The 26996-nt window shown below is 42.2% G+C and overlaps 1 protein-coding gene across 6 annotated transcripts in view; it reads right to left on the reverse strand.

Annotated features, from left to right (window-relative positions):
- The window catches only part of FMNL2 (formin like 2), a 262344-nt gene that overhangs the window by 44662 nt on the left and 190686 nt on the right, over positions 1 to 26996 (reverse strand). For all 6 annotated transcript variants that reach the window (XM_061608771.1, XM_061608773.1, XM_061608774.1 and 3 more), the window contains exons 10-12: positions 17010 to 17084; positions 11222 to 11332; positions 1667 to 1816 (exon numbers count right to left, since the gene is read on the reverse strand). In XM_061608771.1, the coding sequence (XP_061464755.1) occupies positions 1667 to 1816; positions 11222 to 11332; positions 17010 to 17084 (336 nt within the window). The remainder of the gene's footprint in view (positions 1 to 1666; positions 1817 to 11221; positions 11333 to 17009; positions 17085 to 26996) is intronic.

Consider the following 26996-nt stretch of genomic DNA (forward strand, 5'->3'; position numbering starts at 1 on the left):
GGCTTGGATAATCTTCTGGACTGGAATGACGTGATGGAGCTTGATATAGAGAAAATCTATGGAACTAACAGCAGCCATGTGACAATGGAAAAACTCTCAAGAGATGAACCAGTGCATTTTGTAAAAAAGAAGAACAGAGATATGACTTTACAACAATATTTCAGCAACTTATTCAGAATTAATGGCAAGAAAATATTTGGGATAGAGGAAATTCCCATCAGACTCTTACTATATGACTATGGCTATGACAGCAAGATTATTATGGAATACTGATAATGGAAGATTGGACACTGAAATTACTGGACTTAACAGGACTATTGAAGATGGAAGATGGAATTAATATGGATAATGGAATAATGGCTATTGAAATTATTGGACCTAACAGATTTTGATGAGATGGATTAATCGATATGTTTATTTGGACTATGGTTATGACAATAAGATTATTATTATTATTAACGAGATGGATTAATCGACATGTTTATTAGGAGAAAAATTGATAGATATATTTCTTAAAGAATTGAAACCTCTCTTTGACTTTTTGTGGAAAGAATAAAGTAATGTTTATGAGATTTGATGATTAATTAAGATAACTACTGGAGGAAAGTGATTTTATAATATAATTTAAGAGACAGGATTGTTATATATTGTAGACCTATAACTGATTTGATCTGCGACAAATGGGAAGTCAACATTTTCTTTTTTTTCTTTTTTTTTGTTTAATCATTTTTGTTTTGTTTTGTTTTTTGTCTTTGAATGTTTTATGATTTTGTTTTGTATGTTTTATGAAAATTTGAATAAAAATTATTGTAAAAAAAAAAAAAAAAGAGAGAGAAAGTGGATAGAGAAAAGTTCTTCTCCCTCTCTCATAATACTAGAACTCGTGGACATTCAAAGAAGATGAATGTTGGAAGATTCAGGACAGACAAAAGGAAGTACTTCTTTACTCAGCGCATATTTAAACTATGGAATTTGCTCCCACAAGATGCAGTAATGGCCACCAGCTTGGACGGCTTTAAAAGAAGATTAGACAAATTCATGGAGGACAGGGCTATCAATGGCTACTAGCCATGATGGCTGTGCTCTGCCACCCTAGTCAGAGGCAGCATGCTTCTGAAAACCAGTTGCCGGAAGCCTCAGGAGGGGAGAGTGTTCTTGCACTTGGGTCCTGCTTGCGGGCTTCCCCCAGGCACCTGGTTGGCCACTGTGAGAACAGGATGCTGGACTAGATGGGCCACTGGCCTGATCCAGCAGGCTCTTCTTATGTTCTTATGTTCTTATGATTATTTAATGATGTCTCACAGGCATATTGTCCATGACACTGTCAAGATAAAAGGAGGCATACTGCTACAAACTGAACTAAAAATATTAAAGTCACATGGAAACCAATTATCCAGGTAACTAGCCTTTCCTCTACATATTAGGTGTATGGTTTTCTTCCTTCTCAAGGTAGAAAGAAAAATAATAGATGAGCAAAAGCTTTACTAGTAGTAATGTATATAAACCAGAGAAAGTGCATTTGTAAGCAGAGCTTAATGCCCAGATCCAGTGAACCTTACAAAGCCTACACATCTGCAGAGATAATACCTTATTTAAAAAGAAAGGAAATTTCTGTATACAGATATCCCCAATGTCTGTATTTTAAACCATCAGTGTTGATACTAACATGAGATATATTTTCTTCCAGTTCTTCCACCCTTTCCAAGGCGGCGTTCTTGGTTTCTGCATCTTCAAGTAAAGCTCCCACATCAAACACATTGTCCAGATAAGCTTGAATCTGCACCTGCAGCTTATCACTTTCTGTGTGCTTCAGCTTCTGAAAAACCCAAAGGGGAGGGGGAAGGATCATCAAATGAATTTACTACCATCAAAAGAGTTTAAAATGGTTGATTTATATTACTAATAAAATTATTGATTTCAATATTACTAATACAGTGATATATACACGGGCCTGGTTCAGGCATCACATTAAACCATGGTTAAAATTAAACTATGGTTTAACGTGAAAGAGCAGCATACTGGTGCACACTGCTCACAAGTCCCCACTTCACCCCTCTGCCACTCCTGATGTTTCTGGTCCATGGAGGAAACAAACCATGAGTGGAAATTTGATGTGGTGTGCTCTCAGTCCCAATGCCTACTGGTTCTGATGAGTAACAAGGTTAATCGTACACATCTTATTCATATTCAGGGATGGGGAAAGCTCTTACTTTGGGCTTTAAATTCATAATATTGGCAGTGTGGACTATTCCCCCTCCCAACAAAAATGCTATTTGTCTCAGTTACTGTTGAAATTCAATCACTTTTTTTACATTGATTTAAAAGGAGGCTCAGTATAATGAATTCTAACAGCAGCACCCCATTACGGTGTTTCTGTATCAGGATAGTGTCTTTCATGTTGAACTGAACTTACTGATGATGCGGGGGCGGAGTCATTGTTATCCTTGGGTTGAACAACTTAAAATAGTCGTGTGTGTGTGTGTGCTTGCGTGTGTGTGTGTGTGCATGTGTGTGCACCTGAGCATGAGTTTAAATGTAAACAATAGTCCCCATGCAGGACTGTAGCATCAGGAGACGTATTATATGGAACATAAAATATCCTTGTCAGAAAACATGAAAGAAATTCTTGACTATGTTATGTGATGGAACAAAGCCAAAAAGCAGCAAGAGCAGCTGAACCCCTAAGCAACAAAAATATGTTTCCATGTTAAAAGTTCCTAATAACAGAGCATCAGGGGAAGAGAGAAAAGAAAAACACTTCAACATGGAGAAGTAGGACACAAAACCTTAACTGTAGTTGAAAATGTAAATGGGCTGCCTTCAAGTCGATTCCAACTTATGGGCGACCCTATGAATAGGGTTTTCATGGTAAGTGGTATTCAGAGGTGGTTTACCATTGCCTTCCTCTGAGGCTGAGAGGCAGTGACTGTAGTTAGTACCAGCAAATTCCTAATAGGTATGAGAGGAGAAAATGTATATTGTCCTTCATTAATAGCAAAAGACGTTCCTTTTTACAAAACATTTTTCACCTCTCAACAAGTTGAGAGTACTTCTTGGTCTATTCTGTCACTCACTTGGATATTAATTCCTTTACTCAGCAATGTTATGTGCTTCTGAATAAGCCCTCTTTGCTTCCAACTGGCCTTTCAAAGCTTCTTTTCTTTTTTAAAAAGAAATTTACATGTTAAAAGCACCATCAATAATTGGACACAAGTTTACAAAATATCCAATCATTTGCTTCACCTGGTATGAATTTAGTCTCTCTTCACAATGGTTAAAGGCCAGATTCAGAACAAATTACAGTTATGACTCCATCTGGAGTCAAGTTTCCAGTCACTCTATGGATACTGTGTTTTCTTTTCATCCCAGATCCATTGATGATGCATACATTATCCAACACGTGAGATGAATAATATCAACAAGAGCTACACCACTCAAACCATAGATTAGCTTTAGCTATCATGGCCCCAGCCATAGTTGGTAATGATTGCACTGATGCTGTGGGACATTGCCTTAGCTCATGAACTCAGAAGAGTGGCCTGTCCTTCAGTCAATGACATCCAACTAACAGTTATTATACTTTATAATACTTTATAATATACATACACCATATAAACAAAAGGTGCTAGGTATACTTCTGAGAAGAACAGTCTTTATCATAAAGCAAAATATATCCTCATAATTGTTTTCATGATTCATTTTTTTATTTTTCAACAGTAGGCTCCTGATGGGAGCCGAATTTCTAACCATAGAACACCACACTAATATAGATACCCATTTAGTTGGCTACTGATATGTTTCTGGGCTCAATTCAAGGTGCTCGTTTTGACCTTAACCTATAGAAGTGTTTACAAAAATAAATAAATCTTATATTGTTTTAAACCGTTGTTTGTTGTGGCTGTTAGCTGCTTTCTGAAGGTTCATCTTGGGATGGAAAGGCAAGGTATAAATATTGGAATAATAAACAAACAACCATTTACCACTTCAGTCCACCTGTGTGAAGATTACAAAGGAGACAAATTGGGAGTTTGGACAGGAGGAGACCCTTTGCTATAAAATGGCATCTGTATGGGGAATGGGGCACCAACTGAGCTCCCTTCACTGCCAAAATATGTATATGTACACTGGCTTCAATTTGCTGAGAGATGTTCCTGGCGGCTGAAGGTAATATATATGCTCTAGTTATGAGAAGATAATCAGGAAGAAGTAGAAATATTGGGGGGGGGGGATGCAGGCAGCCTGGTCCCAGGCTATGGTCTGAAGGTACATAAGGCCAGATCCCTGTTGAAGCCAAACAGAGTCAGGTCTGGTCAGTGCTTGGATAGGAGACTGCCTGGGAACCATATGTAAGCCACCTTGGGTTTCAATCATGAAAAGGAAGGCGGGGTAGAAATGTAATAAATAAACAAATAAATAATAAATAAAACAAGCAACTGCTTGTTTCCCAGCAGCCCAACCAAAGCCCACCACTATCTGTTTAGAGGCTAGAATTCTGCCCAGTATTATTTTATAATTCATACAACGGCACAGATACAGTAATTTGGACCAGTATTCTTCAACCACCATCAACCCCAGCCAGCTTAGCTAATGGCCAAGGATGATGAAAGTAGTAGTCTAACATCCAGGGACCCAAGGTCGAAGAACAGTATGTATGTATGTATGTATGTATGTATGTATGTATGTATGTATGTATGTATGTATGTATGTATGTATGTATGTATGTATGTATGTATGTATTTATTTATTTATTTATTTATTTATTTATTTATTTATTTATTTATTTATTATCTCGCCCTTCCTCCAAGAAGGAGCTCAGGGCAGCAAACAAAAACACTAAAAGCACTTTAAAACATCTTCAAAACAAGAGACTTTAAAACATATTAAAACAAAACATCTTTAAAAACAAATTAAAACAAAACTTCTTAAAAATATATTTAAGAAAACAACTTTAAAAACTTCTTAAAAAGCAATTCTAGCTCAGATACAGAATAAAAACCTAGTTTTTATTCTGTTGGAGGAAATATAATCGATACATTGTTAAAAAAAACAGTGACTGTAATATTGGCTTTTCAAACCCAGTTACATCTCCATTTCTGGATGAAAATGAACCGACTAGCTACTATGGGATAACGTTGTATGTCACATGACTGGACACTTCCCCACCCCACCTCCTTTGCCCCCTGGGGTCTGGATTATATGCTGCACTGGAGGAAACTATATTTCTATGGGTCATAGTTCAACTCATCTTAGGGAGGTTTGCTGCAGCAAGTAGATCAAGAAAACCAATTGTTTTAATAAACAATTCAGATGTCCCATTATGAATTCATCACAGTGCCCAAGTGTAGATGGGTTTCTCATCTTTTTCCCTATCACCCCCCGGAACACAGTTAAGCAGCATGATCACTTGCCCAACACTTCTTTGGGGAAGGAAGGGCCGTAGCTCAGTGGTGGCGCACATGCTTTGCATGCAGAAGGTCCCATGTTCAATCCCTGGTGTCTCCAGATGGAGCTGGGAAAGAAACCCTGGAGAGTTGCAGTGTAGACAGCACTGAGCTAGATGAGCCACTGGGTCTTGCTTGGTATAATGCTTCTCTAAAAAAGACAGAGGAAGACCCTGTCTGAAATTCTGAGCCTGGAGGGCCACTGAGCCAGTGCCATTAGTTTGATGGTCCAATGAGCTGACTTGGTAGTATAAGGCAGCTTCCTATGCCCTCCTTCAAATGTTAAAATTACATGCAAACTCAAGGAAGACAAGGGAAGGGGTGAGGAGAGTGGAACAGGGAATGACATAATGAAGTAGACATTAGCCACATTCTAGTTCCACTGCAGTGGGAGATTTCAAGTGTGCACCCAAAGTTACTTCTTCCTCTTGACTGACTGTAGTTTCTCACTTACACCCATGTCATACAAGTTCTTTTACTGCTTACAGCTCATGAGCCACCGCAAACATACAAAACATAGATTAAGAAAACAAACATTTACAGAGTTTACACCACTTATTAAAATCACATAAAGGGTATCGAATAAGTGAATGCGTAGCTATAATTACATCAATGTAAAACTATGGGTGACTTAAAAAGCCGTTATAAAATTGGAAAATAAAAGAAGCTATCTGAAAAGTTTAGCTCTAATTTTGGCAGCCGCATGACCAAAAAGAGCAACTTGATGCGTTATAAAAGGGTCATTTCCCGCTAGAAAAATGCAAACTTGTTCCAAAGGGGTCCTATTCTTAAGATTAATGGGGGATAGGAACTTGGCCCGAGGGTCTTTATAAAGGGTACAGAACAACAAATAGTGAGAGATATCCTCCACTTCACCTGAGTTGCATGGGCAGCATCGGAGGTGTATAGGAGTCTGGCTATATCTCCCTTCCAGATATGCTGAGGGCATGGTCTGAAAACGAAGGGCAGTAAAAACGGATCTCAGCCATGGTGATTTTAAAAAAGAAAAATAGGGCTCCAGAGAGAATGCTGTTTTATACATTGGAAACCAATGTGAGAAGGAGGACGGGGAGGCATATGCCAAATCCCACCTCGAGGCATAAAAAAGAATTCTATCCCTGAGTCCTGCTCTAGCTCTAGAGGAAACATATGAGGGGGCAGTTTCAATACTAATCCCATAAAAGGCTAAAATAGATTTAGTCCTAGTAAGCCAGTTGTTTGGATCAGGGTTACGAAGCTGTTCTAGATAGCATTTTTTTGGTAACCTTGAATCATCCATGCCAGCTAATCTAAGCCAAAAGGAGGCGAGGGCTACATGAGCTAACGCTGTTAGGGAATATAGTCATAGTTCCGATCTTAAAAGGGCAGATGGAGTCCCTTTAGGGAGGGCTAGGATCCTACGGGCAAAAGCATTTTGTTGCTTCTCTAAGGAACGGATCTTTGCATAACCCCAAATCTCAGCACCGTAAAGTAGGATTAGGGTGAATTTCTTTTGGAAGACCTCGACTACAGGCGGAACTAGTTTTCCACCGTTAAGGTGGAAAAATCGGTATAACGAGTGGATGGAATTAGAGGTCTTAAGATTCATTGCTTCAGAATGTAACTTCCAAGAGAGAGACTGAGTAAAAGTAAGGCCAAGATATCTAAAATGGCGCAGTTGGAGTATAGGTTGGTCGTTTAGCCTCCAAACATGCTGCTTATGCTTTCTCTCAAATGCTATCACCACTGTCTTAGAATAATTAATTTCAAGATGTTCACTTCGACAGTAGGAACCTAGCGCAGATAGTAGTCTCCTCATACCCACCTGGGTAATAGAGATCAATGCTAGATCATCCGCATAGAGGAGTACTGACAGCGTGTTACCTAAGATCGTGGGGGGGGGGAAGTCGAGCCTGCTAAGGCATCAACAATACCGTTAACATATAAGTTGAAAAGAAGTGGCGCCAAAAGGCACCCTTGCCGGACCCCTTTATGAATAGGCACTGTCTCAGAGAGGGATCCATTAGCACCAACTCTAACCCTGAGAGAAGTATTGGAATAGAATGTTTGTAGCAGACATAGCAGGCGGCGGTCGATGTTAGTGGCCACAAGTTTTTGCCAAAGTCTCGATCTGTCAATCAAGTCGAACGCCGAGGAAAAATCTACAAAGGTCACAAAAAGTTCTTTCCTCTTTTGAAAGGCGTATTTCTGGATCAAGTGAGTAAGGGTAAAGCAATGATCTAAAGTAGATTTGCCCTTCACAAAGCCCGCCTGTTCCTCTGCAATACTCTTATTCTCAGTGGCCCAAAGCTGTAATTTCTCTAGCAAATATTTAGAATACAATTTTGCAGCCACGTCAATGAGGCTGATGGGTCTATAGTTTTTTGGATCGGATTTAAGGCCCTTTTTATAAATTGGAACCACAATACTATCAGACCATCCCTTCGGGATAGAACCAGACTGATTGATAAAAGTGAATAATTTTGCAAAAATGGGTGCCCACCAACCTGGAGCAGCTTTATAGAGCTCAGCAGGAACCATGTCCTGACCAGGCGCTTTCTTGGAAGATAGAGAATTGATCAATACAGACACTTCTTCCTGGCACACTGGTGTCAGCTCTACACTGCATCAGCAGTGTCAGGGGGGGCTGGAAATTCCTGGGTCTTTGGCAGGGAAGGAAAGTCCTTAGCCAGCAGTCGGGTTGTAAATCTGCCAGGCCTATCCGAAGCGTACTTGCCGAGTCAGAAGTCCAGAAGTGAGGTCAGTGGAGGTCCGGGATCAATTGCCAAGGAGGTCAGTCAAAGAGATGCTGCAGGGAAACTAGGTCTACACAAAGCCACGCCTGACGTTGCAGTCAGCAACAAGCTGCAGCCAAGGTGTGCCTTATAAAGAGCAGGATGGACAGCAGGTGTGAGCCCTCAGCGTTTGGGCCTTAAGGAGACAGGCCTGCCTCTCTTCTGCCTGACCTTCTGCTGTCTACGTTCTGCAGGTGAGGGGGGAGTATCCTGTTCACTGTCTGTGTCTGGCTGCAGAGCCTCTGCTGTCCCTGGGGTGCTCTGCAGCTGAGGGGCAGAAGGAGCTGGATTCTCAGGAGGCTCCTCCGTGTCTCTTGCTGCTCCTGGGTCTGCTGCTCTTACTCCCGAGTCGTCCTCATCTGAGGAGTCCTCTGGCGGGGCCATGACAACTGGTGGCCATTCCATACAGGTTTGCAGAGTCACCTTGAGTAAACTAAGATGGGTATCTATCCCGGGATCCCCGGCAAAAAGGGCTGTAATGTGTAGGCACCATTGGGAGGGAGTGATCGAGTTATCAATAGCAGAGGAATCTCCTTTAATCCCTCCCCTTATGATAGCCCAGAACCTAGTTGAATTTCGTTCCGTTAAGGCTAGGGACAAGTCCGCCCATTGCTGGCGGACAAACTTTATCTTTTTACTGTGCAGTAGATTTTTATAAGCCCTGCGGTTACAGATATAGGAGGCTAAGTTTTCAGGGGAGTTTACTCTTCTCAGGGCTCGTAAAGCACCAGCTAAGACCTTTTTTTGTTGTACACAACTGCTGTCATACCATCCATTAGGTCTCTTGGATAAGGGGCGAGAGGTAGACAATCGAGGTCTTAATGTCTCGGTAAGTGTTCTATAAAGGTCCAAGGGGGCATTAGAATTTAAAAATTGTTTTCGCCAATTTAAAAGGGCTGGTGAGTATAGAAAAGCAACCAGGTTGTCTTGGAGGTCTCCATCCCATCGTAGCCTCCTAGACCCCAAAAGGGTGAGATCTTTAGTAAAGATACCTCCGGGAGAAGTCAAGATAGATTGCAGCGAGAACAGGGAACATATGGGTAAGTGATCACTTTCAGGTCTAGGCAATACAGTGAAATCCATAAAATAATGTCTTAAAGTGGAGGAGAGCAACATAAAATCAATAACACTCGAGCCTCTTGGCCCATAAAATGTATAGGAGTCTGCATACAAAGAATCAGAGCTGCCATTGCAGATGAATAAACGAAACTTAGTCACTAAAGCAAACAATGAGCAGCCAGCAGCGGTTATGACTGTATCACAGGATAACCTAGGGGAAATGAAAGATAAATCCTCCAGAGTCAGACCCATTTTCTCCCCTATATCTTGGTTGTTTGCTCCCAAGCGCGCATTAAAGTCCCCAGTTAACAAAATGAGGGGATCCCTTACTAACTGATAAATTTCGTGTAGAGTCAAGTCTAGTTCTGACCAGAAAGTCATAGCTCTCTGCTTACATTTAGCTGGGGGAGCATAGACGTTTATCATTTGCTCATTCTGCCTCCACCATTGTGGTTAAATCATGGCTGCCAAGAAGACTATCATGTATTATGATTCCCGTGACTGAACCACAGAGGCACAGAGTGAATAAAATCTTCAGAAATCAGCACAGCTGTGGCCTGATCGGTGTGTCACTCTGCTTCCCAAAAGAATCAGCAAAAGAAGCCAGGGGACGGTTAGCTCTGCCAGAACTACTCCTGAAATGGATCCAGCTGTCTCAGCAGTGAGGTCAGTGTGGTGGAGGTGCACGTAGTAGAAGCATTCCAATGGAGCAAAGGTCAGTGCGCCAGAAGTGTGCGCAGCATCTGGTTTCATTCACTTCTCTTGGCACAGTAACCGGGTGGTCGCTGTGTATCAAATGCAAAACAAGAGGGATTTTTCTACCCCAACACTTCAAAGTTTGTGGCTGGCTAGCAGTTGCAGAGGGATGGTGGTGGTTTGCAGCATCAAACGTTCAGCAAATGAAGAAGAACAGCACAAGGCAATAGTCAGCAGAGGCCTGCAAGAGAGCTCTGTCTTTTCAGAAGGGGGCATGGCTTAGAGCAGTAAAGGAGCTATTTAGCTCGTCGAGCACTAAGGCAGAAGTGGCATTTCTAAGGAAATGTTGACATGAGAGGTACTGGTAAAACAGGGTGGACTAACGTTTGGGGGAGAGCTGCATTCACTTGGGGGACCGGTGGTAACAGACAGGATGAAAGCATAAAATAGATTTTCCACAGAAAAACAAGTGAGAAACGCTTTCCCTCCCCCTCTTCATTCATCCATCATCCATCCATCCATTCATTCTCTTTCTTTCTGCCCTCCCTTTCTCTCTCACACATATACATACCAGCATATACCCTCTCTTCCCTTCGCTCATTCATCCCTCCATTGTCCATTCATTTTCTCCCATTCACTGTCACACTCTCTGGGCATGGTGGGTCACTCCAAAAGAGGACTGCAAATGGCCCCTAAGGCACCGACTGCCCACCTGCATGGTAAAATATAAGGCATAACCCTTAAGGAAGGGGTGCAGATGAGTAAAACTGAGAAGCATTCATTTCCCCCTATATTTTCATTTTTATTTTACCACTTGTATCCCACTTTTCCTCAAGGTGGTTTATATGGTTCTTTCCCTCTTCATTTTATCCTCACAACAACCTTGTGAGGTAGGTTAGGCTGAGAGGCAGGGACTGGCCCAAGGTTGTCCAGTGAGCTTCATGGTTATTTGACTCTTGGTCTCTTGGGTCCTAGTCTGGCACTCTAACTAGTACACCACATTGGCTCAAGCAACGAGTGGAGCTGTATCGTTTTAGGTGTGACTGTCGTTGATTGTTTATTGTATTGTTTTTGTAATATGGTTTTATTTTAGTATTGCCAATATTTGGCAATTATTTGGGGGGGGAGTAAAGTAACAACCAAGCACACCCTATGGCTCTTCTTAACACAGAAGGTGACAATGAATTCTCTGCACGATCACATCCAAGTACAAAACACAAATACACGCAAGTCAAAGCAGGCCATACTCACGTCTAGATATTCATCGAGGCCCAGCTTCGTAAATTCGTACTGGAGGTGAACTCTGAAATTCATGTCCTCTACTGAGTGAACCACTATGTTGATGAACTGCATACATGCCACCTGTAAAGCAAGAATCATCACAAAAAAATGGAAATTGAGAAGTAAAAGTGCTAACCCTTTACCTTGCACAGGAATAAATGATATGCTATAATGTTTGTTGTTTTATATACAGCCCAGATGTCTCAATACTGTCTCAAGATCAGTGCTTTTTTTGTGAACATACCGGTGAGTACTGAGTACAGTCACTTCATTTTTCTTTTATAACCAAAAAACGCTCTGTTCAAGATTATTCCCTAGAAACTTGGGGACTGGGGGGAGGAGAGGGAATTATAGCAAATGAAATTATACTTGCCAAAACAGAAATCATGTTTTCTAAGAAAGAAGGCAAGAGAGTATACAGCACAATCCTACTAAGAATTCAATCACACTGAGTTCAGTTGAGCTCACTCCCAGCAGGCATGTGGGTGTAGGATTGTAATCTTAAGCACTGTCATAATGCCCATTCTTTTGCCCAGTTATTGTGTACACCACCCCAGGACTCTGTGCATTCTGCGATTCTGTAATCCGACTGTGCAAGTGACAAACACGGTGCTGCATACACAACCCAGAACATTTCAGCAGGCTTGGCCTAAACACGTTCAGTGAACTAGGATGGGATGATTTTTTCATCAGTGTTAAAAGATACAGGAAAAAAACAAAGCTCTAAAACAGAAGTCATCCAAAAAGCCTTTTTTCACTTCCTGGATATAATTATATGGCCACAGTGGTGGGAGAATAAATACAGTATCTGATTGAAAGGTGGTGGAACAGTTTCAGACACTAATTAACTAAGGTATGACACATTTTTAAAGTTTCCATCATTAATCTCTCTATAAGTTCCAGCTACAAATCCAAAATCTGATTGATATAAACCAGCACAGCAAGACAAATTATTTGGACAGAAAAAATGGATCCTCTGACGGGAACAACCCATCATTTCCACACTAATCATACACATATTTAAGGAGCATAAGCTATCAATTACTGAAGCAAACTATCTGGATTATTTGAAAATGGCACTTAGCTCCGTGGCAGTGTCTAGAAATGCCTTTTAAAATCCTTTTTATTTCTAGATGCTTGGGGGGGGGGTGCTTTCCCAAACTCCTTGTCCAGGTTTCATGTCAAATTAAAGGTCAGCAGACTACAGTGACTGTTCATTCCACTTATATCCTGTTGCAGGTTTCAGAAAGTATTGCGGAGCCTCGCTTGACCCTTTCCCCACTATTCTGACGTGCAGCTTCTGTTCTGCTAACAAGCAACCAGCAAATATAAGGAACAGAAATGGTTCCCCATGCAGGTAGGTCCATCACACAAAACCACCACAAATTGGCTCTTCTTTTCCTTAGCCTAGTTCCTCTCCCAAACCTCCTAAAACATATGTGCCACAAGCCGTTTCTACCTGCTTGTGGATCTAGATAAAAACCAGATGGGAACAGGCATATCTGATATGTTTGACCATGTGCCATTTATCTTCAGTTGCTTCTTCTATATAATAATTGTTTTTTAATCATTGGGGGAAGGGAAGTTGCCAGAAACAACTTGAGATTTTAATAGCCATGAGCAAAATCCTGACTCCCAGATGTACTGGGAAAGCAGATCTCAACAAGGGAGAAAGACTTGTTAAAATTCTGTTTGTTATTTTGCAAAAGGCAGGCACAATTGATGCTGTCCTAAGATGTGTCAGAATTTAGTTTCCAGTCCTGCCTGAGGCACCTGGAGTGAGTAAATTAAGTACTCAGGTCTCATTGTTCCCAGCCTTGCAACAACTCCTTAAAAAGGAGACAAGATGAAGATAATGAACAGAGCAATTGGTTGCACCTCACAGTAAACTCTGTTTCCCTAAACCGATTACACATGCATATATGCTGTTTTTTTAACATGGTTTACTCTGTGAAACTGGCTCATGAACCTGCTCTAAATCCTTGTCCCCAGACTAGCCTTTTCTTGGCTGTTAACCTGGGGTGTTTTGGATTTGCTCCTTTCAAGTCTCTGCCCCAGTGGTGGCTGGTGCCCACTGGGATTGGTAGGGGAGAAGACAGGGTGACCAACAGTAGATGTAGCCAGAGCCAATCACAGGTGAAATAACTAATTCTAGGTTTGTCCCCATCCTCCTCTTATTTCCACAAAGGAAACAACTAAGGAGGAGGAAGCTGACAGCCAGTACCCCCTGGACTAGTTGTAAGTAAGAAGGCCGGCAGGAAGGGGTTGATGGGACAGTGTCCCATTCATCCTAACAGACTAGCCTCCACTGCTCTGCCCTCGACCTGTCATTGCTTATCCCTTTCCTGTACCCACTTCCACTCCAGGCCCAATCCTAGAGGAAGGGCCATCACTCAGCGGTAGAGCACATGCTTTGCATGCAATCCCTGGCATTTCCAGGTTGAGGTGGGAAAACCTCCTGTAGGGAGCTGCTGCCAGTTAGTGTACTCAATCCTGAGTTCAATGGACCAACTGACGTATTACAAGGTCAATTCCATCTTTTTCACTGAAACCAACCACTTTGCTAATTGTCTGAACTTGTTGGCTTTATTTATAACGATTACTATTATTATCAAGCCCTTCCTCCCAGTAGGAGCCCAGGGCAGTAAACAAATACACTACAAACACTATAAAACTTCATAAAAACAGACATTAAAATATATTAAAACAAAACAACTTTAAAAACATCTTTTTAAAAAAGCTTTAAAAACATATAAAAAAGCAATTCCAACCCAGTATTATTTTTGATTCATTACAAAGAATGTCCTGTGGCTGGTGAGCAGGCTACATAGTGCCGATTTCTCTTTCTTCATTTAGCCACCAAAAATAAGTTAGAAATACCCTCAAGTGCTTTTTTAAAAAAACTCAAAACTTCCCTTTGCAAGTAACTGGCATTACTTGAGGCCTGCTCTATCATATGAAATGGGGTAATTGTGTCTGTATCACAGTCTAGATAACAATCTTTCTATGAAGTCTGCAGCAAATAGCAGTTCTTTTTAAAGCCAGGTTCTTTCTAAAGATATATATGCTATGTTGTCAGAAATGACCTGTTCTAGATGGCTTTGCAACCCCCCTCAAGGATCAGGTACTTAGTATGGAAGTACTCCTTGGTCCAATGCTGTCACAGGAGATCCAGGTAGCTTCAGTGGAAAGAAGTGCCTATTTCTAAAGCCATTCCTGAATAAGGACAGCCTGGCTTTAGTAATCAGTGCTCTGGTAATCTCACGACTAGATTACTGTAATGTGCTCTACAAGGTGCTGCCCTTGAAGACTGTCTGGAAGCTTCAGCTAGTGCAGAATGCAGCTGCTCAGCTTTTAAGTACACTGATCTTTACAGCAATGCACTGGCTACCTGTAACCTGCTGGGCAGGCAAAATCATGCAAGGCTGACAAAATTAAAGGGAACATGACAGAGGTTTATGCATGAAAATGGATACAGAAAAAATCTCCTCTTATAACACTCCTATATTAGAACTTAGGATCATCTAAAGAAATTGATTAGCAGTAGATTCAGGAGAAAACAAAAGTAAGTTCTTCATACAACCCATAACCAAGTTGGAGAATTTGCTGTCACAAGATGTGGTGATGGCTGCTGGCTTTAATGGCTGTAAAAGGGGATTAGATAAATCCACAGAGAATGCATCTCTCAGTGGCTTATAGCAGCAGTGGAGAAACTCCAGCCTCTGGGTCTAAACTGGACTGCCAGGCATCTCCATTTGGCCTGTGAGGCCATTTTGGCTAAACCATGCCCACCTGCCATCAGGTGCAGGGCAGGTAAAGACACAGCTGGGGCAAAGAGAGTTTACACAATGCTTTGCAAGTGCCAACAGTCAACTGATCACTGGCGCTTGCAAAAGCCCTGTGCACTTTGCAAGCAATGATCAGCTGACTGTCCACATGAGCACCCAAAGTCATTGTGACACCAGGTGACTGACAGGTGGACAACCTTACCCCCACGTCAAACATGGTTCGTGGGGGAATGGAATCTCCAGGTTCCAAGGCAGCAAACCTCTCCGTACCAACTGCTGGAGGACGCACAGTGGGGGAAGACTCTCGGCCTTCGTGTCCTGTTGGTGGGCTTTTCAGAAGCTTCTGGCCAGCCACTGTGGAAACTAGAACACTGGACTAGATGGATCTTGATCTCATCCAGCAGTTCTAATCTTGTATCCTTAATTTATATGAGGGCTGATTCACATACTACTCTCCTCATGTGGAAATGTTTACATTTGAATGCCTCTCTTCTTGCTTTGGAACACTGAAGATGGGAACAGGCTCGCTCTTACTTACTTATGGTCAGTGCAGGAGACTGGAGAGGATTCTGGAATCTTGCTCTCTTGCACAGACATGCATTCACACACTCCTTCCCAGTGTGAAAGAGGAGTGGCTTCTGTTGCCATACACCAGCCTATCTTTATTAGGAATACCTAGGATGTCTAAAGTATTGCACTGCCTGAAACATCCAAGAATGTTGGTTGTCTCACACCCCATCAGATACTTTGGAAAAGAGAGTGCTAAAGTGCTAACGCCTGGTTGTTTCACACACATTTCATCAGTGATAGCAGGGCACAGATGGGTTCGGTGGCTAAACTGTCTTGCTAGCCAAAATGGTGGCCTTTCGTTTCATGTTGGAACGTATAGTCTATTTGTGCTGTCTGTTTTGCAGCCATTCTGTGTCTATTTTTTCTCTCTAAAAAGGGGGATGTGGAGATCAGTGACTAATTAGGCACAAGGAAACTAGTAAAAACGGAAATGGAACATTTATCTGTAGAACAGGAACAGCTGCAATGTCACTTCCCCATCTAAGCTCTGGGTCATGAGGAATAAGCATGTTGTAGATTTCAGATACTGTCCCACTCGGTTGCTTTAAAACAAGCCTTACAGACCTTGTTTGCATTACTTCAACTGCTTAATCTGGAGGAATCTCATTTGACTTCTTAAGTCAGAGGTAGCAAACATGGTCCCTTCCACAAGTTGGGGGCTATAACTCTCACCAGCCCCAGCCCACACTGCCAATGGAAAGGGATGATGGGAGTTGCAGCACCACATTGGCTACTCCTGCCTTAAGCCTTTTTTTGGAATTAGAAACTTTCAATACTGCAAGCATAGGACTGATACTTGGAACACTGCTCGATTCCACTTGTGGAGCAATGAAACAACTCCTATTTCTCTCTGCCTTTTAGGTTTCCCAAGTGGTCCCCTTCTTTTTCTTGCCTTTTGGCCCACTTCTTCACAGCCCTAGTATGAGGATTAGCGTAGCAAGATGGGCCCATAAACCTGGATCCTATGGATGGTGCTCACAGAATGGGCCTTCCCATCTGCTCTCCTCGCTGCTACCCACAGTGTCCTCCAGAAAGGTGATCCTGAGAGTCAGAGGACCCCCAGGAATGGAGTGGGATATGGCACAGGGGACTGCAGATGGAGGAAGGAGTCAGCAGAAATCACTGATCACCCCCATTCTGTGAGCAGAAATATCATTCTGCTCATGCTGGGTACTTCTGATTTCCAAGCCATGTTTATTTTGTCTTTGTTAATCTGGGTAAAGCCTAAAAACTTTTTTCTCTTTGGGTAGGCTCACTGGAAAAAAATTTGAAACCCCAATTTATAAGTGAAATATATACTTAAAAGAAAATAATAAAATGATCAAAAGTAATGTGAGGAGAATAAAAAAAAGAGTAAGCCAAAACAAAAGGCAAAACATCTTGGAGGAAACAACACTCACCATGAAATCTATATTGTTATCTTCATTTCGAAAATGTTCCATCAGCTTTTCAAACCGCTGCTTTTCCCCACAAACCTGGGAAGGAATTGCAGAGTGGTTGTATTATACATCTGTACACTAGAGGGAGTACTAAAAACACAAGTAACGTACAAAATTAATGGGAATTTTGAACCAGCCAAGTAGATATTCTGTTATTTCGTATACCACTGTAAGCTTTTAAACTACTAGATAACATGAAGAATTGCTATTTAATTCTCATCTGAAGAAAGAGTGGGATTCATATTTAGTAATTAAATTTGAGGTATCTAATTTTTTTGCTCTTGTTCTTTACCAGTAGTGGATGGATCTGAGAGGGGCTCACCTGACCTCTGGTTGGTTGCCCTACTGCTGCTTGCCGGGAGGTAGACAGGGAGGAGTGAGGTGGCAGAGTGGTGCAAATGCCACCAGCAAGAGCACCAGCTTAGCCTACTGGTGCACATGAACTGCATTGCCTTTCCCATCACCTCAGCCCTTCCCTTTCTGGTCAGCGGCAGTGATGCATGATGCAACCGACCAGAAGTCAGGTGAGCGCCACCACCCCAACCAAGAGGTCTTCTGTATCTTTAAAAGTTGTGCAGGGGGGAGGGAGAATTCCACCTTGTGGTTTTTCCCATTACACTGTTGCAAGAACACCTGCACTTGGCTGACTTTCTCTTCTCCTAAAGATACAGGATCAGTCTCAGGCCCTGAACCTGGCAACCCTAGTCATGGATGATGGGAGTAATAGTTCAACTACATCCAGAGGACCACAAGTTCCCCACCCTGCTTTAAAGCAAATGGATAATCTCCTACAAAAGAGATCCTCAAGGTTCTTTGAGAAAGACTTTTGCACTGGAAGGCAGGCTGCACAGGATATGGAGAGAGACATACAGACAGACAGAGCATTAAAATGGAAGTTCTGTCAAGGACTGAGATCAAGGGACCTTCTCATGAAAACTTCCACATGAATCACGGAAATGTTTGACATAATTAGAAATTATTCATGGTTTGTTGATTTAGTCAGGAATCAGGAATACAACCATCACAAGGACTGCTGATAATGTAACTAAAGTCGTATTAACTCAGTGGTAAGAACCGTGCCTTTCAAATTCTTTACTGTTAACTGAATATACCTCTCTTATATTATCAGATGAGTCAGACTTATGAAAATAAGTTTTTAATTTTGAAAAGGATACGGGTAAATTAGTCAGCAAGTGTAGTGACCACACAGTGTGTTACTGGTAATTCAAGAAAACGATGATGTGCTGCAGTCTCACAATATCAAACTTTACTCAGAAGGAAATCCCACTGGCATCCTATTCAGGAGTTATACTCATGAGAAACTAGAACATGTGAACTGGGGGAATGAGGACAAGCATGCTAACTCTCCCCATCACTCTTCACAAGTTAGAGGGCAACTATCTGCAGTAGGGAGCCTGCTTTACTCACACAGGTTTCCTCCACTATCTAGAACCCTGGAAAATCAGGGTTCTATATCTTGCAGGGAACCTCCAGAGTATAAGATAGTACAGTCACCTTGCAATTTCTTGAGGGCAAAAGGAACAGAGATTGGGGAGTGAGTGAGATCTAGTGTGCTTGTCTCTGTTCCTATGATCTACTTCCTCATGAGAATAACACCTGATCAGAGCTTGTGCATAGGACTGCAGTCTTAAATGAATCAATTTAACTAAATCCTAAGAGGGATGCATGGAAAGGATAACAGGCAAAAGAAAACAGAAGAGTTAAAGAGGGTCTAAGAAAGGATACAAATGCACAATAGATGCATCGGCATTAAAATGTTATTTGCTTAAAAGATGTTGTGAACTGCTTCTACAATTCAATTACATGAATATTTACTGATTTATGAAAATTGTCTTCGGTAGAATTTACTGCCAGGTATACGTGCATGCTTTCTCACCATTATCTTTCCTAACAAACTGTAGTAGGTAATACGCCACTGGTTGCCTTCTTCAGTCAGTGTCCTGAGTGTTGTCAAACCACACACACACATCCAAATCCACAATATTATTCCCCCTCAACTAAAGCAGTTTGATTATGGAGAATCTGGTCCCCCAGAATGAAGCAACTACCAAATGCCCTTTCCATGAGAAAATGACAACTCACCCCTAAGTTCTGCCCTAGTGGATAACTCTGACCAGGCAGGCAACTCCCATATCAGTAATTGCTGGGGATGTCTGATGGTGGCACAGAAATACGCCATTGGTGGACGACCTTGGTGGACGCCTTGGTGGATGACCTACGCAGAGAACTGGACAGGGGGAGTGTGTCCCTGCTGGTTCTGCTGGACCTCTCAGCGGCTTTCGATACCATCGACCATGGTATCCTTCTGGGCCGCCTTGCTGGGATGAGACTTGGGGGCACTGTTTTACAGTGGCTCCGTTCCTTCCTGGAGGGACGAACCCAGAAAGTGGTGCTGGGGGATTCCTGTTCGACTCCTTGGCCGTTGGCCTGTGGGGTCCCTCAGGGCTCAGTTTTGTCCCCCATGCTATTTAACATCTACATGAAACCACTGGGAGAGGTTGTCTGGGGGTTTGGGGTTCGGTGCCATCAGTATGCTGATGACACCCAACTCTACTTCTCCTTTCCACCTAACTCCAAGGAAGCTGTCTTGGTTTTAAACCAGTGTCTGTCATCAGTGGTGGACTGGATGAGGGCGAACAAATTGAAGCTTAATCCAGATAAGACAGAGGTGCTCCTGGTCAGTCGAAAGGCAAATCAGGGAATAGGGATTCAGCCTGTGCTGGATGGGGTTACACTCCCCCTGAAGATGCAGGTTCGCAGTTTGGGTGTGCTCCTGAACTCAGCTTTAAATTTGGAGGCCCAGGTTTCTGCGGTGGCCAGGAGTGCTTTTGCACAATTAAGATTAGTGCGCCAACTGCGCCTGTTCCTTGAGCCGTCTGATCTGGCCACGGAGACACATGCCTTAGTCACATCCCGTTTAGATTACTGTAACGCGCTCTACATGGGGCTGCCTCTGAAGACTGTTCAGAAACTTCAGTTGGTGCAACGTGCTGCAGCCAAAACGTTAACTGGGGCTGGTTACAGGGACCATACGACTCCCCTGTTACAAAAGCTCCACTGGTTGCCACTCTGTTTCCGGACACAATTCAAAGTGCTGGTGATGACCTATAAAGCCCTATATGGCTTAGGTCCAGGCTATCTGTCAGACCGTATCTCCCTATATGAGCCTGCCCGGGCCCTGAGATCCTCAGGAGAGGCCCTTCTCTCAATACCTACGTCCTCACAAGCACGACTAGTGGGGACGCGAGATAGGGCCTTTTCGGTGGCTGCCCCGAGGCTTTGGAACTCCCTTCCTAGGGAAGCAAGAATGGCCCCCTCCTTGCAGTCCTTCCATCGGCAAGCAAAGACTTTGTTATTTCAACAAGCCTTTGGAACTGAAAGCTGTTAAGGACAGGTCTTGAAGGGTGCTGCATTGCTGTTGCCTAACTGTATTATTTTAAACTGAGTTTGAATTATTTTAACTGTATGTATGAATGGTATTAATACTGTAAATTGTTTAATTTGATTTTAATCTAGACTTTTGTATATTTTTAATTATATGTGTGCTTTTATCTGGAAGCCGCCGTGAGTTCCAGTTTTGGGAAAAGGGCAGGGTTAAAATAATGGTAATAAATAAATAAATGTAATCAGGGCAATTAATATGGCAAGCTGCTCTCTATACATTTGTCATTTGGAGACTGTTCAATTTGCAATTGCAACAGGCAGATCGCAACTGGGACTTCGCTGAACTTTAAATTTCTGGTATGTTCAGTGACAATGCAAGAGTAAGATACAGAATTCTGTAGTAAACTTGGTATGGGAGGGGAATCAAGAGACAACTATGAATATGATCTAATTTTAAATATGCTTACATGTGTTCTAAAGCGACACTTTCTTAATTGGTTGGGGGGGGCTTCCTCACTATCCAGAGACCACAGTGATGTCTTTTTCTTCTTAGTACAATGGTCTAGTGCAGTGGTTCCCAACCTTTATGAGCACGGGACCCCCTTTATAAGCTTAAAAAAAATTGTGACCCCCTCCCCCCAGGGAGGCAGGCTGGCTGCCCAGAAGAAAGGGGGAAAGCAGCCTTTCTTTGCAGGCTTGCTTCTTTCTGCTTCATAAAAAGCCCTCTCCTCTCATTCTAAGTAAGGGTGTTGCCAGTAGCAGTAGTGCAAGGAGATGGGAATCAGTGATAGTAATCCCCTCTTCTTCCTGGTAGCTCCACCCTCGGCCCCCTTTGGCATCTGCCATGTATTTTATAGGCAGATGTCTGCCCTTAGTGCGCCTGAAAGACGCTCTGGAGCTTCAGAAAAGGTCTCCCCTCTCGTTTGGAGCAAAGGGGAGGTGTCATCTGCAGCGGCTGTGGAAAGCAGACAGTGTAGAAGGAGTGAAGACTTTTTTAAAAAAATTAATAAATAATTCATTTCTTTACTGTTCACGGCCCCCTCTGGATTACTTCGCGGTCTAGTGCGATCAATTGATTTCACTCCAGCATAGTACTATTCTGGGAGGGTGTTCTTTACAGACTGGAATTACATGCTTACAGATTGCTGAGGGAACAAAAGACCAATTTTCTTGCAAGTTTCTAGTTAAGTAAATGGTTGTTTAATGTTTACTAGGCTGAAAATACTTTTGATTATTAAAAACAAACAAACGAGAGGGCTAACATCATCTGCAGATTACAGCTTCAAGCTAAGATGATTGGCTCATGTTTTCCAACACATCCTGCTGTTACTTTCAAAATTAAACAGCTGCAATGACCAGTAAGAATAAAGCTGGCTTCTTGTTTGCAATAAAATTCTCCTTCTGAGTTACAATACATAAATTTAAACCTCTATTAATCCCTGTAAGTGTCGGGGTTAAACAATGTACTCTGCTGGAGAGAAAAGTAATGAAAAATAAACAGCCAGAGTTCATTTGCCAAGCACTGATCCTCAAGCTCACATAAAAATATAAAAAAATAAAATAAATATTTCACAGACTTCCATCACAGGCCCAAAATTCTGATGCCCTAATACTGTATGGTAATTATTTATTTCAATGGAATTTTCTTCCAAGTGAGCACAATTTAGAAATGCAGCCTCAGCAAGACAAACAAAGGTGAGCTTTCACCTCTCCATTCAGTAGGGGCCCAACTGCACATTATGTCAATCAAGCTTTTGTAAACTCGTGCTTAACATCACATCTTTTATTTTGAAGAGAAAGCAGCCCTGTGACACTCTGATCCAGTGCTGCACTCTTGTTTTGGATTGACACCAACCTGGTTTCCTGACCAAAATTGCCCACCTCCCACCCCAGCTACTGTTTGCTCCCAAAAGGTGCTGTTTAAGGCAAACTGCACCTTCAGGTACAAACAGAAGCAAGGGTGTAGATTTTCTGCAAGAAACAGAATCAGGAGTGTCGTATGGGCTGCTTTTCCTTCTAAATAAAAGTGGTGGCATTAGGAATACCCATTCCATAAGTGGATCTCTCTTCATGCGCATAAGCTATGCCTAAAGGGAATTTATGAGAGTGCAATAAACTGATGACGGCCTTGTTGGTAGCAGTTTCCCATTGATGGAATACCCTCCCTAGTGAGGTGTGTCAATTGCTCTCACTATTAACATTTGGGAGGAATTTAAAAACATCCCTATTCACCCGGGATACTGTCCCTGGTAACCTTGAAATTATTAGCTGTGAGGCTATTTGATTGTTTTTAAATGTTTTAAAATATTTTTACATTTTTAACTGTATTATTTTGCTCTTTTAATTGTGGGCTCCTTTGATAGGAAGGTCGGGATATAAATTTAATAAATAAATAACCCCACCTCGAAGCAGGCAAAAAAAGTGTGATGTTTGAAATATGACTTTAGAACAATTTTTTTGCATGAGGGATGGAGCTATAATTTCCTACAAATGAAATCAAATTTGATCCCATATGAAAGAGAGAGAGAGAGAAATGCTCTAATCCCCACCCACTCACCTGGATTTTATATTTGCTTTCTGGAAGGGAAAAGTTTTCTATGTCTAGTAGTAGCAGTAGCAGCAGCAGCAGCAGCAGCAGCAATGATAATAATGATAATGATAATAAAATAATAATAATAAAATAATAATAATAATAATAATAGATCATGCAACCAGTTTTAATGTAACTGCAATATATTTGTAAGCTTGTATCCCAGGATGTCTTAGAGGCCGGATTAAACTACTGGAAGCAGCTCAAAATATCTGCCTGACTTCCTGTTCATAAATATCAGCTAACAGACCTTCATATATCATTTTAATAAGTGAAGAGCAACTTTCTTTTGATGTTCAGTGGCCAAACAATGAATTGGGTCTGTAGCGAATGCCATATATTAAGTCTGAGATGGGGAAAATTTTGAGAAGAGCCATAGCTCAGCAGTGGAATGTCTGCCTTGCATAGAGAGTCCCAGGTTCAATCCCTGGCATCTACAGGTAATAGGGTTGCCAGGTTCAAGGACTGAGACTGATCCTGTATCTTTAGGAGAAGAGAAAGTCAGCCAAGTGCAGGTGTTCTTGCAACACTGTAATGGGAAAAATCACATGGTGGAATTCTCCCTTCCCCCTCCACAACTTTTAAAGATACAGAAGACCTCTTGGAGGCTGGGCCTGGCAACCAAGAGGTCTTCTGTATCTTTAAAAGTTGTGCAGGGGGAAGGGAGAATTCCACCTTATGGTTTTTCCCATTACAGTGCTGCAAGAACACCTGCACTTGGCTGACTTTCTCTTCTCCTAAAGATACAGGATCAGTCTCAGGCCTTGAGCCTGGCAACTCTAACAGGTAAGGCTCAGAGAGACACCTGCCTCCTGGACAGCTGCTGCCAGTCAGTGTGGACAGTGCTAAGATGGATGGACCAATGGTCTGACTCAATATAGGGCACCTTCCTACATAACTAGGAGTAAGTTGGTATTCAAAGTGAAGCTCTTTTCAAGGACAACTAAAGGCTTCAATCCTAACCTCATTTTCCTGAGAGGAAGCCCCACTGAACTCAGCTGCACCCATTCCTGGAGACACCTGATTTGACTACAGTGATGCATGCCTTAGTTACATCCTGTTTAGATTACTGTAACGCGCTCTACGTGGGGCTGCCTTTGAAGACTGTTCGGAAACTTAAACTGGTACAAAGAGCTGCAGCCAGAGTGCTCACTGGGGCTGGTTACAGGGACCATACAACCCCCTTGTTACGACAGCTCCACTGGCTGCCAGTTTGTTTCCGGTCACAATTCAAAGTGCTGGTTTTGACCTATAAAGCTCTATACGGCCTAGGTCCAGGCTATTTGTCAGACCGTATCTCCCCATATGAGCCTGCCCGGGCGTTGAGATCCTCAGGAAAGGCCCTTCTCTCAGTCCCAACACCTTCACAAGCACAACTGGTGGGGACGCGAGATAGGGCCTTCTCGGTGGCTGCCCCCAGGTTCTGGAACTCTCTTCCTAGGGAAGCACGAATGGCCCCTTCCTTGCTATCCTTCCATCGGCAGGCAAAGACTTTTTTTTATTTTGACAGGCTTTTGGACTAGAAGATGTTTAAGATAGGGCCTCATAAGGTCTGTTGTATTGTTCTATGGTCCTATTCTTAATGTCTTAAATTGTCTTAGTATCTTAAATGTATGTTTCTTGGTTTTAATGTCGCGAATAGTTTAATTCTATTTTAATTGTATATTTTTGTATGTTATTTTACCTATGTGTAGCTTTTATTTGTAAGCCGCCCTGAGTTCCAGTTTTGGGAAAAGGGCGGGGTAAAAATAAAGATTCATTCATTCATTCAGTGGGATTTACTTCTGAGTAGTCATGGTTACAATTGCACAAAAAGGCTGCAGTCCTATACACATTTACTTGGGAGGAGTCCAGGTAACTCAGTGGGGTTATTTATTTATTATTTATTTGTTTGTTTGTTTATTATCTTTATTTATATCCTGCCCTTTTTCCAGTGGAACTCAGGGCGGCTTACAACAACATAAATACATATGATTAAAACATTCAAAATTCTACATTAAAATGAGATTAAACCATTAGCAAGATTAAAACATTTAACATCCACTTAAAATAAATAAAACAAATTAAAATAGTGCAATTAAGCAATAGACAATGCAGCAACCTCTCAACGAACTATCCTAACCACCTTTTATTCTAAAAGCCTGTTGGAATAAAAAAGTCTTTGCCTGCCGACGGAAGGACAATAAAGAGGAGGCCATCCTTGCCTCCTTAGGAAGGGAATTCCAAAGCCTAGGGGCAGCCATCGAAAAGGCCCTCTGAGTAGGCATACAAGGGATTGCACAGTAAGTTATTTTGGGGCTTTTCTGGATCAACAGTTTATTGTGCAACAATTGCAAAGTTGCTTCCAATTTGTTGTAGGTTAATCCAGTATTTTTCCTCACAAAGAAGAGCTTTCCCCTTTTGTTTGAGAAATATTACATATTCTCAGTACTTAAATTACAGTATTTTCTCACTTGGAAAATGTGCTTTCCTCCACACCCTGCCTGCCTAGTGCCTCAATTGTGATGCTGTGCTGAGTGCCATATGATTGCATAAGTGACGTGAAAACCTTATTCAATAGTTCTTGGGACATAATCAGTACCTAGTGATGAGGTGCTTGCCATGTCTTTTTTAAAAAAGTATCATTTTTTTATTCTGTAGCACAAGGGTGCGGAACCTCAGGCCCATGGGCCAAATGTGGTCTTCCAAGCTTCTCTACCGGGCCCTCAGGACTGTCCCCATGCCACACACCCTCCGTGAGTGTTTTTGCCTGTCTAGAATGTGACCTTGAACTGTGATACTGTCTCTTGCTTGTGTGGATAGAGAGGGTGTTCGTAGAAACTAGTCTACTGTACACAGGTAAGCTTAGCATTCACTGCACCACCCACATTTGCCCTCCGGCCCCCAAAAGGTTTCCAAGGAGGGAATGCAGCCCTCAGGCTAAAAAAGGTTCCCCACCCTTGGTTCAGTGGCTGACAGTTTCCTTGCTCAGTATTACCTGAAGAAGGAAAGCCACCACCTCACCCTGCAGCAATGCTCCTCCAGGTGTTTTAAAAAGGTTATTTGCTTTCCTTATCTTCAGTGCTGAAGCTCACATTGCCACTTGACTCCCCACAACAACCCTGCAGCAAGGGCTTCATCTATTAGGTCTGGAGTAGATAAGACACCACTAAATGTGGATTGCTCCCCATGTGAAATCATTCCACACAACAAAAACATAGTCAGGGCACTCTGTGATCATCACAGAGATTTTTGGAAGCAAAGAAGTGTACAATCTAAAGTCAGGATACCTCCTGACAGCAGTATCACTGCCACTTACTAGGATGGGGCAGGGGGCAGGCTGCGCGGGCACACTCATGGAAGTGCTAGATTGGTCCCCCCGGGGCACCCACACAACCCCAACCTTGCTACCATTCTGTCCCATCCTAGTGACAAGGAGGATGGCAGTGTGGCACTGCCCCACCACTCTGGCCACTCCTTTCTAAAAGCTATCCACATATAAATTAGTTTCACAAATGTAGGGTTGGGAGAGTGTGACCCCCGTGGACCTGGTAATTTTAGTAGTATTACGGATGGGCAGAATAAAGCCGCCGTTATGAAATTTTCATCTGTTTGGTTTTAGCAGCCCATTCCATTAAAATGAAAGATCTCAGTACAAAGCACAAGAGCAGATAATACAGAAAGCCAAAAAAAGGGGGAGGAGTTCCTTTAGCACCTTAGGCCCTTCTATCAATAGAAACAGGTAAATCATCATTTTTATATGCACTGAGAGAGTTTGGCTCTCAGGCATGTTAAGGTTCCAACAGGAATATATTCCTCATGCATTGCTGATTAAACTTAGCAAAAACCAAATTTATGGTGTATATAATGAAGCCATTTTCAGAGCTAGTTCATAAAAATATGCTGCAGGTTCAAGCCTTTGTGACAATTCACTGATGTGATTACCAGAGGTCCTTCTGTTCTGAATGGAAACA

This window comes from Rhineura floridana, chromosome 2 (assembly GCF_030035675.1).
Source record: "Rhineura floridana isolate rRhiFlo1 chromosome 2, rRhiFlo1.hap2, whole genome shotgun sequence".
In the NCBI taxonomy this organism is placed as follows: domain Eukaryota; kingdom Metazoa; phylum Chordata; class Lepidosauria; order Squamata; family Rhineuridae; genus Rhineura; species Rhineura floridana.